This window comes from Corythoichthys intestinalis, chromosome 6 (assembly GCF_030265065.1).
Source record: "Corythoichthys intestinalis isolate RoL2023-P3 chromosome 6, ASM3026506v1, whole genome shotgun sequence".
NCBI lineage: Eukaryota > Metazoa > Chordata > Actinopteri > Syngnathiformes > Syngnathidae > Corythoichthys > Corythoichthys intestinalis.
Genome location: NC_080400.1, coordinates 36,884,977 through 36,900,508, shown reverse-complemented (window position 1 = coordinate 36,900,508; position 15,532 = coordinate 36,884,977). Strand labels below are relative to the sequence as shown.

Here is a 15,532-nt window from a genome sequence, read left to right as displayed (position 1 = left end):
GTGTCTAGTCATGTGACTGTGACGCAGCCGGTAACGCGCTCGGCCAATCAGACACACAATTACGGTGGGTGAATTATGTCAACAAAGGGTCAGCACAATATATTAATAGATCATGTACACCCATTTAAACGCAATAAATGTTTACTCTTAAATTCAAAAATACTTTTTAGGAAATCACAACTAAAAACAACTTTTAACAACTCTTAAGTAAAAGACAACAATATTAATACTGTTCAGAAACACAGAAGAAATCAAATGTGTTTTTTAAGAAAAATAAAATTCCACTTAATAATTTAAGCATCTAGGCAAATGAAAACGTTTCCCCTCACAGCTTTTGCTATGGCGTTCCATGTGTAACACAGTGGTACCTCTACATACGAAGTTAATTCGTTCCAGGAGCTTGTTTGTAAGTCGAAATGGTCGTATGTCGAGCAGGATTTTCCCGTAAGAATACATCATAATTCCAATAATTCATTCCACAGCCCAAAAACCCACACTACATCCTTAATAAATACTGCTGTTACTATTGCAAATAGCAATTACAAAGAGTAAAACAAATAAAATATTAATAAAAAACAGAATAACAATAATATGATAATAGCAATAACAACAATAATACAGTACAGTACCTGTAATAATGTAACGAATCGGCTTCTAATGTGGGGGACTTTTTAGCTGTACCTGAACGCACCGTGGGGCTGACGGTGAGAAGGAGAGCACTATTTTACTTTCTGTTTCAATCCTGGCGTCAACAGCAGTGGACACTCGGCGAGTTGATGGAATAAATGATTTGAAACCTGACGAAACTGGCGATTTCTTAGGCGATGTTACCATACTAAGAACTGTCACCTTAACTTATAAAGACTGGAGAACGGAGGGGGACCGCCGGCCGAGATCGGCATTCTATGACCCAGTTCATGGATGCACACACCATGCTTCTATTTTGCTATCATTCACATCTTCATTTCAATGGTAAGCGTCACCTTTTGTTTTTTTTTCACCACCTGCACTAAACTTAAACTGCACTAAACTAAAAACAGAACTAAAATGCATTTTGCGTGGTTGGTAACAAGGAAGCCGAACTTTTAACAGCACGTCAGCCGCACGCCCGCACGCAGGTGCACGTGAGGCGATAAATCGCACCAGAAAAATTATCGCAGCACCACATAGATCTGAGGAAACGACACAGGAATGGAAACAAATATTAGTGATACAATAACTTGAATTACTGATCTGCAAGAGTGTTAAATGGCGTTATACTTGGATAGCACCTTTCCACCTTGAAAGCGCTTGACACTACATCCCCAACCAGATGCAGCACCAGGAGCAACGTGATGTTCAGTATCTTGCTCAAGGTTACCTAGACGAGTTCATCAGGGCAGATAATCAAACCCACAGCCTTTGAGTTGGGGAACAACTACTCTACCACTGAAACATGCCACCCCGTGTTCCTGAACCGTATAATGTATTTTTATGCAGGTGTGAACCAGGAGGGTCAGCCTCTCATTGAGGGGAAGCTGAAGGAGAAACAAGTCCGCTGGAGATTCATTAAGCGCTGGAAGACTCGCTACTTCACCTTGGCAGGAAACCAGCTGCTCTTCAGGAGAGGCAAATCAGTACGTTAATGATTACTCACACACCATTCACGTCCTTAATCCTTGTGATCGGTAACCCAGCCCAACGAGAGTGGAAATTTCATCTCGACTGGGAAGTTGCTGAAGTCAACTGTAGCGCATTTTGGCCTCAGGACACTGTCCCCGGGGAAATCCCAAGGCCAAGGTGTGATGATGCAACAGCATGATTCACTCTCCTCCAGTGTAACTGGAAGCAGATATCACCGTGACCAAGTAGCAAATAAATAGTCATTGAAAAATAGTCGTATACGAAACACATTTTATTCAGTTATTTATTTATTTATTTATTTATTTATTTATTCACTCACTTCATTGTCAGCTGTACGTTTGCTGAATTTTAACTGTTCTGCTCAGAAGACCTTAAAGTGCCTATGACAGCAAAAAGCATGTTTAATTTATATTTCACACGGTATTTTATGCTCATGAATGAAACCAGGGAGAGGCGTGTGAGCCTTTTTGGGTTTCAAAAAGTCCCGTTCACAGCTGATAATGGCTAAAACAAGTCCAACAACTGTGGGACCATTGTGAGGTGAGTAAGCTACGTGTTTCATATTATGTCAAACACTGGCATGATGGCACACGTTTTAATAAGGAGGTGGCTTGCATTCAGTGGGTGAACTGAAAATACTCCCTGTCCATCGAGAAGGCCACACGGCCGACAAGGCTTGTCCCACACCTTGGTCGCCGGCCGATAAAGGCGTGACCGCTGAGAATGCACTTTTCTCGGCTTGGCCACGAGCAGCACCCCGCTCCGACGTCGGCCGGTTTGTGCACCGAGAATGGGCTATTTTCGGCGTTCATTCCTGGCGACGAGCACTGTCGTGGCTGCGGCAGAACGATGCTCTTTTCGCAGTCTCCGAATACCGTTGGGGAGAGGAAGACGTTGCCAGTTTTGACCATTATGCAGTAATTTTGCCCTGTGGTACTGAATAAATGCATTTTTAATATTTCATATTCCATTTAGCACAAGACTGTTATTTGTTATGACCATACCATTTATTTAGCAATTGGGGAAAATACTTAGATAAAATGAATATCTTGTAAAAATATTGGGAGTAGAGAGGTTTAAACGTTCATGACATTTTGCTCCTCTCTGTCGTATTTCCCTCTTTCTGAATATTCCCACCTCAATGGGCTGAACTCTAAATCAGATGAAATCGTGACACTGCCGACATCATCATCCGGCTGTGGACGCTAGAGCGCTATAATGACAGGCGGGTGTAAACGGCAGATTAAAAGAATAATTTCTCGTCATCTGCGCGTTGCCAAATTGTTGTATATAGTCGAATCGTCTCAAAATATGATTCAAATTCACATAATAATGCTATTTAAGATTTTTTTTATTTTTTAATGCTGTCACAGGCACTATAACAATCTGTAATTACCATTCTTTTGAATCGTTTCAGAGACAGTGGGTCACTCCAGTGGAAAGCTCTTCAAAAGCTGACACTTAAGACATTTAACCCTTTATAGCACAAAAATATGAATAATTCTCATATTTTGTTATAATTTTATTATAAAAGCATGAGCATTTGCTTTTTCCCGTTTTCCTTTGTCTGTCATCGTCTTTTTTTTTTTTTTTTTCGGGCAAATTATTCCTTAGTCTGTGTCAATGTTTCTCCTTTCTGGCCAAAATATCCCACACTCTGAAACTGTCAATGATTCTAATGATGATGACAATGACAATAAATTCATTCATTCATTCATTCATTCATTCATTCATTCACAATTACGAATACATTTATACAGTGGGGCAAATAAGTATTTAGTCAACCACTAATTGTGCAAGTTCTCCCACTTGAAAATATTAGAGAGGCCTGTAATTGTCAACATGGGTAAACCTCAACCATGAGAGACAGAATGTGGAAAAAAAAAAACAGAAAATCACATTGTTTGATTTTTTTTAAAGAATGTATTTGCAAATAATGGTGGAAAATAAGTATTTGGTCTATACCAAAATTTTATCTCAATACTTTGTTATGTACCCTTTTTTTTGGCAATAACGGAGGCCAAACGCTTTCTGTAACTCTTCACAAGCTTTTCACACACTGTTGCTGGTATTCTGGCCCATTCCTCCATGCAGATCTCCTCTAGAGCAGATGTTTTGGGGCTGTCGTTGGGCAACACGGACTTTCAACTCCCTCCTCACCCCATGGCGTCAAAATGATAACAAGAACGGGGAGCAAAAATCCCAGAACCACACGGGGGGACCTAGTGAATGACCTACAGAGAGCTGGCACAGTAACAAAGGCTACTATCAGTAACACAATGCGCCGCCAGGGACTCAAATCCTACACTGCCAGACGTGTCCTCCTGCTGAAGAAAGTGCACGTCTAGGCCCATCTGCGGTTCGCTAGAGAGCATTTGGATGATCCAGAAGAGGACTGGGAGAATGTGTTATGGTCAGATGAAACCAAAATAGAATTTTTTGGTAGAAACACAGGTTCTCTTGTTTGGAGGAAAAAGAATACTGAATTGCACCATACCCACAGTGAAGCATGGGGGTGTAAACATCATGCTTTGGGGCTGTTTTTCTGGACCAGGACGACTGATCTGTGTAAAGGAAAGACTGAATGGGGCCATGTATCGAGAGATTTTGAATGAAAATCTCTCGATACATGGCCCCATTCAGACGATGAGACGTGGCTGGGTTTTTCAGCAAGAGAATGATCCCAAACACACAGCCAGGGCAACAAAGGAGTGGCTTCGTAAGAAGCATTTCAAGGTCCTGGAGTGGCCTAGCCAGTCTCCAGGTCTCAACCCCATAGAAAATCTGTGGAGGGAGTTGAAAGTCCGTGTTGCCCAACGACAGCCCCTAAACATCACTGCTCCAGAGGAGATCTGCATGGAGGAATGGGCCAAAATGCCAGCAACAATGTGTGAAAAGCTTGTGAAGAGTTACAGAAAACGTTTGGCCTCCGTTATTGCCACCAAAGGGTACAAAACAAAGTATTGAGATGAACTTTTGGTATTGACCAAATACTTATTTTCCACCATGATTGGCAAATAAATTATTTAAAAATCAAACAATGTGATTTTGTTTTTTTTTTTCTACATTCTGTCTCTCATGGTTGAGGTTTGACTATGTTGACAATTACAGGCCTCTCTAATATTTTCAAGTGGGAGAACTTGCACAATTAGTGGTTGACTACGGTAAATACTTATTTGCCCCACTTTAATTAAATGCAATGGTTGTAAAAACTAAATTAATGAAATGAATATAAATGAGAACAAAAATACACGCTGGTTATTGTCCCAAGTAATACTCTTAAGTTGATTTCATGTCATTGTATTTAACCCATTGCATACCATTGATGGCGATACACCTCCAATTCGATTAAACTGGGAGGATCGGCTGGGAAGGCTTATGTTTCAGTGCCATTGAGGGTGCTAGATGTCCAATCCATTTTGATTGGGAGGTCCGACCTCCCAATCAAAGTAGATTGGGTACCATTGACGGTGCTAGATGTCCAATCAGTTCAAGGAGTGCAGTGTAAGGGTTAAAAAAAAAAACAAAAAACAGTGACATTCATCACAGCAACTCAATTTTACTGTACATCAGTGTTGTTTTTGGCAACCCTTTTAATTTTTGTGTTCGTCTTTTGGACGAAAATACTTTTTAGTCTTAGTCATATTTTAATCATTTCAAAATATTTTCGTCTTGGTCTGGTTATAGTCGACAGTTACTCAAAATATTTTTGTCTGTAAAATTCAGTTATAGTCCCAAAACAAATAAAGATTTCCAACAATTTCGAATGAACATAGATAGACAAGCACATATTGTAACGTCTACAAGGACAATGCCAACTTTGTAATGATAATACACACTCAGCAGGAAAAGCAGTATATTATTTTCAATTAAACCTACCTAGAAGCCACGAACTGTATGTAAAAAAAAAAAAAAAAGTTGTCAGAGCGTTCAATATCCTCTAGAGTGGACTTACTGACCAGAAAAGCCAAGTGACTCTGCTTTAGACTGGCCGGCGTTTTTAGAGGATGCTCGCCATTCTAAAGCTAATGCAAACGCGAATGCTACAGTAACGTTAGGATTACATTTAGCATCAGATGATAACTGAGCACAGACCTTTAAAGGCTAAAGCAACATGGCATATTCTCTCTTACCAAGATAAGAAAACAAATCTTACCGTGTTTCCAAACATGCAAGATGGAGCACAGCCTAGATTGAGGCACATCCTAAACTCCAGTGAGGGAAAGGCCCAGCACATCTCACATGAGTGACACGACCCAAACACTGCCACGGTGCAAGCTGATGTACTACTGTAAATGTCATGCATCGTGAACATATAACAGAAAGTATGTCGCATTTTTGTCTCATAGTGATCTCGTCAGACGAAAACAGGCATTCGTCTCGTTATGTTCTAGTCTCCCAAGCCACGTTTGTAGCTCATGGTCACGTCAAAAAAAAAATTGTTGATGAAACATTTTCGTTATCGTCGTTGTTGACTAAAACAACACTGTTGTACATTGTATCATAAGTTGAAAAGTCTGCTAATTTTCTGAACTATCTGGTGTATTTTTTCCTTCTCTCACCGGCCCTTCATGCGAAACATTATTTTTCTCCAAGAAAGAGAATCATCTTCATTACACACACCGCTTAGTGTTGTTTTTTCCCCCTCACAGAGGAATTTCTAAAAATAGAGTGAGAGTCATTGTTTTCTTGTTTGTATTCCAAAACAGCTATGCAAACTTTGATTTTGGGGATAGTTTTTCTACATAAGCTCTTGTTGGTGTGTTGAGAAAATGCTATTCCCAAGCAGGGTAATGAAATTCCACAAAATGTTATTTTATCTTGCTGCATTTCCATCGCCATCTCTCCTTAACAAAGTCTTCATTGGCTTTAGTCTTTATTATTATTATTACTCCTGTAGAAGATCTTTTATTTATTTATTTAATTAAAAAAAAAAAAATCATTAAAATTTTATTTATATTATTTAGGGCAAGAACCGTTGTGAATGTTGTCCTATTTGAGATTTGCTGGACATTTTTTATGTCCAAATGTTCTGTCTAAAATTATGTTTAAATACTCACTCATCAACTCCAATTTTTGGCACACATGCTGAAACATGAGCAAAAATGTGCCATTTTAAAGAGTACTCAGTTTTGATTGACACGGTCAGCGAGGTAGTCATTTAATAATATACATTACTGTTCTTGTAATTTGCATTATTGCAACTGTTGTAATATTTGTGCTCCTCATGGAATAACCAAGATTTTACCGTAATATGACGCAGTGCACATATTACACCAGTGGCACAAATCCTAGCATTATATATTTTTCATCAAATCTAGTAGACCCGTACTATATATATATACGCCCTATATAGTACGACCGCACCCCCCCAACGTACTTACGTATTATTCACGATCACTGTCATATTCTTAACAGTTGAATCGATGCAGGAAACATGTTTGGTTGCTTTTTTTTCCACCACAAGCTTGCTACATTTCTGTCTATAAATGAAAAAGAGAAGTTGTACCAATGTATTATGCGACCTACCTACCACAATTTGTGATATATTTTTTTAGCAAAACATTGTGCAATACGTTTGAGGAAATTGGAGCTGTCACACCTTGCCTTGGAAATTTGTTGTGTTAAGTGTAGGCACAGTTTAAAGCAGGGGTGTCCAAACCTTTTTCTCCGAGGGCCGCTAACAGAAAAACCAAAGGAATCATGGGCCAACTTAAAACAGGATCGAAATCAGGTAAAAACTATCCGGTTTTTAAAATGTGTTTATTTTGAAGAAGGAAGTCATTGGCTACAATGTCCAATCCATTTTTACTGGACAGGACAGCCAGCCCCCCAGTCAAATTGGAATGAACATGTATTGCCGTTAATGGCAGTGAAACATGATCACTCAATACCAGCCTTGAAATGATTATGATGTCTAGAACTGTCAGTGGCAGCGAATTAATAAAGTGATACAAACACAAAATAATCTAGATTTATAGACTATTGCAAAATAAATGTGCAGTGGTACTGCTACATATTAATTTAATCCGTTCCAGGACCTAGTCTGTAGGTGGAAATGGTCGAATGTCGAGCTAGATTTTCCCATAACAATACATTATATTTTGATTAATTCGTTCCAGAGCCAAAAAACCTACGCTTAATAAAAACAGGAACAATTACAAATACCAATTACACATAGCAAAACAAATAAATTAATACAAATCATATTAATAATATGAATAATAATAATGTAATGAATCTGGTTCTATTGTGGTAGTTATGCATGCTGTTCCTGAACGCACCAAGTGACTGACAATAGAGGGAAGGAGGTGCGGTAGAGTTTTTACTTCCTCTATTCATGGTGTTAGCGTTGGCTACGCCCGTGTTGTGTTGCGCAAGTTCTAAAATAAATGATTAAAAACCTGACTGAGCTGGCAATTTCTTTGCCGATGTTACAGTAATCGTCACCTTAACTTATAAAGACTAACGAACAAAAAAAGGAGGACCGGCGAGATCATAGACATATTATTGCCGTTTTGTCGAGCCAGTTCACTGATGCGCACACCACGCTCATATTTTGCTATCATTTCCATCTTAATTTCAATGGTAAGCGTCACCTTTTTCCTGTTTTCACCACCTCCACTAACCTTCTTGGGACCCAAGTTGATTTCTCTCACAAGAAAATCTGCCGTGCTGCCATCCTCCGGGAAAACAATGAAATGAGTGAGTTCTTTTGGCTTAAAATACAGCAGTTTATTTTAAAGAGTGGTGCAAGAGCAGAAACTGCTTTTTCAGCCTTGTCAGTTTTATGTAGCAGTGGCGCCTCCAGAAATTGTTCATAGGGGTGGCCAGATGGGGCCACTTAAAATTTTGGGGTTGCACACCAAGACTAAAAGCCATAATTTCAGGTTTTCATTATATTATTGCAGTAAAAAGGTCAGGGGAAAACTATCAGAAAGACACGGCTACTGATATACTTTGGTGTATTGTGTAATATTTGATGTTACTAATGATTTAATGTGCATAGTCCATAACTGTCGAGTCAAGATTGTGAGTTCTACAACAATTCTGTTTTATTGTGTTATGTATACATTAGGCATAAGGTGTACATTTAATAAAACAAAATCATTACTGGGGAAAAGCAGGTGCTGGCAGATATAAATAAAAGCAAGTACAGAGGCAATCGTATCTTAACTGGATATTTCCCAACACACTGTTACTGTGAAACAAAAATAATTATTACTGAATGAACAAAACATAAAATGTACTTCCCAACAGGGATCAACAGATTACCAGGCTATACCGTATGTGCAACATACACTCATATCGTTGTTTAATGTCACGCAAAAATAATTACTGAATTTTCTGAACAAATATACTGAACAAAAAATAACAAAAAGAGCTTGCCAAAAGGATCAATATTCTCTGATTATGATGAGCAGTATGCTTCAGAACAGTTTTATTCGTCTGTTGCTATGTTTTTTGGTAAACGCATCCACAAAGTTATCAAGATTTATGGCCCTAGCCCTTCGTGATTCGACACTTAGCACCCCTAAATTGTTTAAACGCTCATCAGTCATGGTACTTCTCAAGGCAGTTTTGATTTTGCCTGGCACGGCCAGACTGCTCTCCCTGTATTTTTCAAACACTGAGAGAAAAGTCTGGGACCCAGCCCATTAACGGCCTCTCGAGCAGGTACAAAATCAATCGACAAATCAGATTCGTTTATTTGCGTGACGTGTTCTTAACAAGCAACGTCACTCTTGCGCATCGAAAGTCGTCTCCACAACAACACAGATGGGGAACAGGAGAGCCGAGAATATGTTCCAATCCACGGTAAAATAATTTTTAAATGACCAAAAACACATCGACATGAGTCATTGACAACAGTCTGTCTCGCGCTAGCCATGTTGAATAAACTCCGCTCTCCTTGTATGTTTACTTCCGTGTGCAAGTCCCTCGTCCTGCCCTCGTCGTTTTACTAACGTCACGTCTGCCTGTCGCTGATTGGTCCACTCCGCTGTCTGTTTGCTGTGGCTTGCTCTGCCCTGGAAATTGTATCCGCTGAATGGTGGCCAGACTCAATAGACCCTACTCACATGACGTCACAACCACGCCTCCGCGCCATATTGTCCGTCAGCTCGTCGGGTTTAAGCATTACCGCTACATAAATTCCTCCTATTATGACGTATTTTTCTGCTCGTTAACATTAATAATCAAAATGGTGAAGGCGTGTGTGGCGGTTGGTTGCAATAACAGAGAAGATAGACGGAGAGACTTGAAGTTCTACCGTATTCCGAGAGACCCGAAGAGGAGAGCGAGATGGACTGCTGCAATTCGACGAAAAAACTGGGCACCAAACGATCACTACAGATTATGTAGTAGTCATTTTATATCTGGTAAGCAGAGGTTGCGCTAGACTTTTTCGTTGTCTGTCATTTTGACTGACAGTGTCATAAAAATCCGGTCATAATCTATTTTTACCCGTCACTTACATTTATAAAATGATAATAATGACATATTCAATGGTATTTAGTTTTCATTCATTTTTAATTAATATTCTGTCCGAACAAGCTTAACAAGAGGCAAACAGACAGCGGAGTGCACCAATCAGCGACGGGCAGACGTGCCGTTAGCAAAGCGACGAGGGCAGGACGAGGGACTTGCGCGCGGAAGTAAACATACGAGGAGAACGGAGTTTATTCAACATGGCTAGCGCGAGACAGACTGTTGTCAATGATTCGTGTCGATGTGTTTTAGCTCATTTAAAACTGAATTTACTGCGGATTGAAACATATTCTCGGCTCTCCCGTTCGCCATCCGTGTTGTTCTAGAGACGACTTTCGGCGCGCAAGAGTGACGTTGCTCGTGAAGAACACGTCATGCAAATAAACAAATCTGATTTGTCGATTGATTTTGTACCTACTCGAGAGGCTGTGTCCCAGACTTGTCTCTCAGTGTTTGAAAAATACAGGGAGAACAGTCTGGCCGTGCTAGGCAAACACTCAGTTGCCTTGACATTTTTCCGAGTAAGGCCAACGACGCAATGCATCAAGAGAGACAATAGCTAATTAATATGCTCACTCGCCGCCACCCTGTGGTCTGGAGTGTGAATTGCAACCTGTCAAAATGACGGATGGACTTCAGTTTTTTCCGTCACCGTTTTAAAAAACCGGTCAACGACGGAAAATATTCGTTTAACGCGACCCCTGCTGGTAAGATGCATTTAATATATATTTAGAGGGTTTTGGGCTGACAACCACAATTAAGATCATTGCGAGGCTAATCGCCGACAACATACAGTTTCAAATTCAAGATGCTTATTTCTTCCACCATCATTATTTTTTTAAATAATATTTAGGCGGTACCAAGTGAAAGAAGTTAAACAGGTGTGCCCAAACCTTTTGCAAAAGGGGCCAGATTTGGTGTGGTAAAAATGCGGGGGGCTACCTTGGCTGATTTACATAGAACAATATATTTAAACAAATTTTGGCAAGCCCTTCTGTGCGTCACATTTGCTTTATATGTTTTTTTAATTCATAATTTCAACAATCTCGTCTTTGTGGCGTTCTCTTTCGACACTCGGGCTCTTGCGAAATACTGCTGCTGTGAAATTAAACTAGCTTCAAGTTCCTATAATTTCTCGCTGCGTATCTTCCCTGTAATGTCGTAAATGTCAGCGTGTCTTGTTTGGTAATATTGCGTCACATCGAACTCTTTGAAAACAGCGATTGTCTCTTTGCAAATGAGGCAGACACAATTGTTGCTTGTTTTATTGAAGAAATAGTCCAATATCCACCTATCCTTGAAGCGTCGGCCATCACAGTCAACTTTTTTTATTGATTGTCGCCATTTTAGAAAATTGGAAGTAAAGGGTCACACGGGGTAATGTTGCTTAGAGTGCTGCTCTTCAAGTTTTTCAAACTTTCGTGAGAATAGGCTGATTTTGCGTGGACAAGATAGTTGTAGATATTAGGGTAGCAGATGTCAGGCAGAGAGGGCGAAGACAGTGGGTCAAAAAATATCGATTTAGGCATCAAATATGGATCTGGCGAATGGATAGACTGAAGCTTTTCCACATAACGCCTTTTATGCAACGCATCCAATGCGTTTACAGCGTCTGAAAGCACCGGGGCTTCCATGAATTGCACTATAAATTGCACGACAAATTGAAACCATTGAGAATACGGATAAACAATGACGGACAATATGGCGGCCGGATACAGCGACACGTCATTCTGTGACGTTGGTAAGTAGGGTCTATAGCTGGAACAGCGTTGAGTCTGGTGTACCAGGCAAGTTTTGATTAACTTGAGCTTAGAAAAACTGCGCTCACAGGATGCAGTGCTCACAGGTAATGCAAGTGCTATTTTGCACAATTTCTCCTCCTCACTAAGCCTCTGTTGCTCCCCTGTTGTTTCTTTCTCTCCTCCAGTGCTAATTTTCTTCTTAAAATAAGAAGCAATGTCTGTCGACTTTCTCTTCATCGTCTGAAAGTTGACCAGCAGCAGCTAGCGTTAGCTACGTAACTCAGTTACACAAGTCTAAAGCACGTCAAAAAGCTGCTGTAACAGGTGTGTAACAGCACAATTTAGCTCTTAAAAAGCACTTGTTATGATGGCGCATACTTCCCCTTCTTTTACAAAAGTATTCTGACTTATATACTTACTTGTAGTCTTCTCCGTCTTCTCTCTTTACTTTTTTTGGCGTTCACCAAAATTAGCTGCCCATCGAATTGTGCTACCTTGTCGCTCGCACTCAACCGTTGCTGTCGGAGCGTGCAACAGCAGCGGGGGCGGGGCGGGGCGGGGCGGGGGGACTACTGTGAAGATAATAGTGACGGGATTTGTCGTTCACTTGAGTAACCGAATCCATTCCAGATCGTTCAGTAAAAAGATTCGTTCAAACGAATCGTTCAACGAATCGTTCGCCCCCCTCATCTCCCTCCCCGCCCAAATGAATCGTTCGTTTAGTGAACGGGAAGTGACGTTGCCGAACGAATCACCAAAGACCGCTTCGCAGTATAACTGAACGGGAAGTGACATTCTTGGTCCCTCCCTCTCTTGCACACATTGACCACTCGTCGTAGTTTCAGTAATGAGTGACAGGCAATATCATTCTGCTTTCACAGACAGCCTCGTCTCCCTCCCTCCCGCTGCTGCAAAAGCGAAGGAGAACTTCCGCGCCGTCTGTCCTAGTTCTATAGGCTCAAAGCCATGGCTCGTGCTTGCATTTCGATTGAGGACACGGTTAAACATTTTCCTTTTGTGGGGGGAGCGGGGGGTTGGGGTCGGGGGCGCACGGACTTTCTTTAGCATGTTCTTGATCACATTTAACGCAGCATGCTTGCTGTCACGAAAATAAAAATAAATCGAAAGTTTAATTTATAAATATGGAACGACCAACACATCATATTTACCTCTCGCTCTGTTGTATTTTTGTTTTTATGCTCATCACTATTATTTTTAGTCACTATTGTTAAAACTATAAGTGTAAATAGCTAGTTGTCGAATGTGCTGCTCTGAAATAAAGACAATACTACATTTTGATATTTGAGTTTAATTGCAAATCAGTATTAAGATGATTGTATTGAATTTTTGCACTGGTATTAATAAATAAAATAATCCGGTCAACTCCCCCGTCGTCCCCGCATCTCAGCTCGTCAAATGCTGAAGAGAAATGATTGCTTGCTCTTTACGATGTCGCCTTTCTATTAAGAAAAATGTAGACATATTGCGACATCTCCCGTGTCCGCGTGCGTTGTTTTGGGGCGCTTGAGTAGCGCATGATGGACGGATTGACATAATTTGTCAAACCAACCGACACGCTCTGACACGAAAAAAAAAATAAAACACTCGGAAAAAATTGATATGTATATACAGTTTCATTGCAAATCAGTATTATGGTGATCGGATTGAATTTTTGCACTGGTATTAATAAATAAAATAATCCGGTCAGCTCCCCTGTCGTCCCCGCATCTCAGATCGTCAAATGCTGACGAGAAATAATTGTTTGCTCTTTACGATATCGCCTTTCTACTCTCATTAGTCTGTTAAGAAAAATGTAGACATATTCCGACATCTCCCGTGTCCATGTGCGTTGTTTTGGGGCGCTTGAGTAGCACATGATGGACGGATTGACATAATTTGTCAAACCAACCAACACCTGACACGAAAAAAAAAAAAAAAAAAACACTTGGAAAAAATGGACATGTATATACCGTTTCATTGTAAATCAGTATTATGGTGATCATACTAAATATTCTTTTTTTCTGTGCACATATGAGGTAAATATCGCTGCCATGAAGCCTCCATATAGTGACAGTTCTTTGCCCCCTTCATTGCCGTCACGCGACCGCAGCTCAGCTTTTGCTTGCTTCGTAGCTACCCGTGTTTTAAATTACTGTAAATTTGATAGTATGTCGTAATAGGTAGTCGCGAGTCTGTTGAGAAAAGTAGTACACTAAACCATGCTCGCTAGATTTGTGTGGTGTTTTTGTCTTTTTGAGCTGCATTTGATAGGCTCCACGTTAACAAATATGTGACAAAGTCCTTTCCTTTCATTTTTTGATTCGTTCACCGCATAGTCATTACTGGAAAGACAAGTTAGCAGCAAGCTAGGTCAGGAGCCGGAGGACCGAGTCACTGAACGGGAAGTGACAAAACTCAGTCTTGCCCCCCTGCCTGCACGCTGGCTGCTCATTGGCCACACGTGGAAGTGAGTGACATACGCCCTGATTCTGTTTCCGGTCCCTCCCCTGCCTGCGATGAGGCTGGCGTCTGATTGGTTGTGTGCGATGTCAGAAGACGCTGCCGCTTGCTCAACGCCCTCCCACGCAGTGAACAAGCACCAACTTCATAGAACGAATCAGTGCAGATGGTGATTAGTTCGGTCTCGTTCACACAAACAATTCGTTCAAAAAGAACGAATCGTTCGCGACCGATACAACACTAGAAGATAAGGAGCAGCGGCTTGCCTGGCTGTGCATTTGGGATGAAATGCATAACTAATGCTACAACAATCTAACGATATACAGTACTGGCAAGCGGGGTGGCCAGTGGGGTGGCCAACAAATTTATAGGGGTGGCCTTGGCCACCCCTGGCCACCCCCTGGTGGCGCCATTGTATGTAAAACAAGTCTACACAGTTGCCTACATTGATTTCAACATGTTGTCAGGTTCTGACATGTGATCTAATGGAGAGGCACTGTTTACGTGAGTCAAAGCTGAGAAGCGCAACAAAATATAGGCTGAACTCAAGCTTCTTGTGTGGGCCACATGCAATAATGTTTTTATCATTGCATCAATAAAAACTGGGCAGCAGGCTGTAGTTGGCCGGCGGGCCGTAGTTTGGACACCACGGTTTCAAAACATATTGCCTTTGATTGTCTTAGTGTTTGTAATATTGTGACCAATGAGTGTCATTGTGGATGATTCACTGTACTGTTCCATGAAGTCAATAATGAATGGAAACATGAGTGTGCTGCTATAAAACCTGTGGTGGTAAACAGCAACAAGACCAATACTATGCTAACAGCACTAGTCAACAAGCCCATTGTGTCTGGTTAAGCGGTTATCACCACATAACCCCCCAAAAACGTCAGAGGCACAATTTGCACATTTGAAAATTACAGACACATTTACAAAGATGTGTTGCATTGCATTTATGACCCCAGAGGAGCTGAACAACAAGGCATTTCAACATTCAGTCTAGAAAGTCATTTGGTATGTGGTTAAAAATACTAGGAAAAGTTGACGCATCAGAGCGATGAAGAAATGACGAAAATGCCATTGCCAGCAATGTGTTAAATCCATTTTTTTCTACTCCCCACAGAAAGATGAGCTGGATGACATTCCAATTGAGTTAAACAAAGTGCAAAGCGTCAAGGTAAGTCCATTGTGACCCGGCATCCCTTTTGACATTTGTA

General features: G+C 40.8%; 1 protein-coding gene across 4 annotated transcripts in view; it reads left to right on the top strand.

Annotated features, from left to right (window-relative positions):
- Positions 1-15,532, top strand: part of veph1 (ventricular zone expressed PH domain-containing 1) — a 268,147-nt gene that overhangs the window by 245,133 nt on the left and 7,482 nt on the right. For all 4 annotated transcript variants that reach the window (XM_057838008.1, XM_057838010.1, XM_057838009.1 and 1 more), the window contains 2 exons: positions 1,480-1,616; positions 15,439-15,492. In XM_057838008.1, the coding sequence (XP_057693991.1) occupies positions 1,480-1,616; positions 15,439-15,492 (191 nt within the window). The remainder of the gene's footprint in view (positions 1-1,479; positions 1,617-15,438; positions 15,493-15,532) is intronic.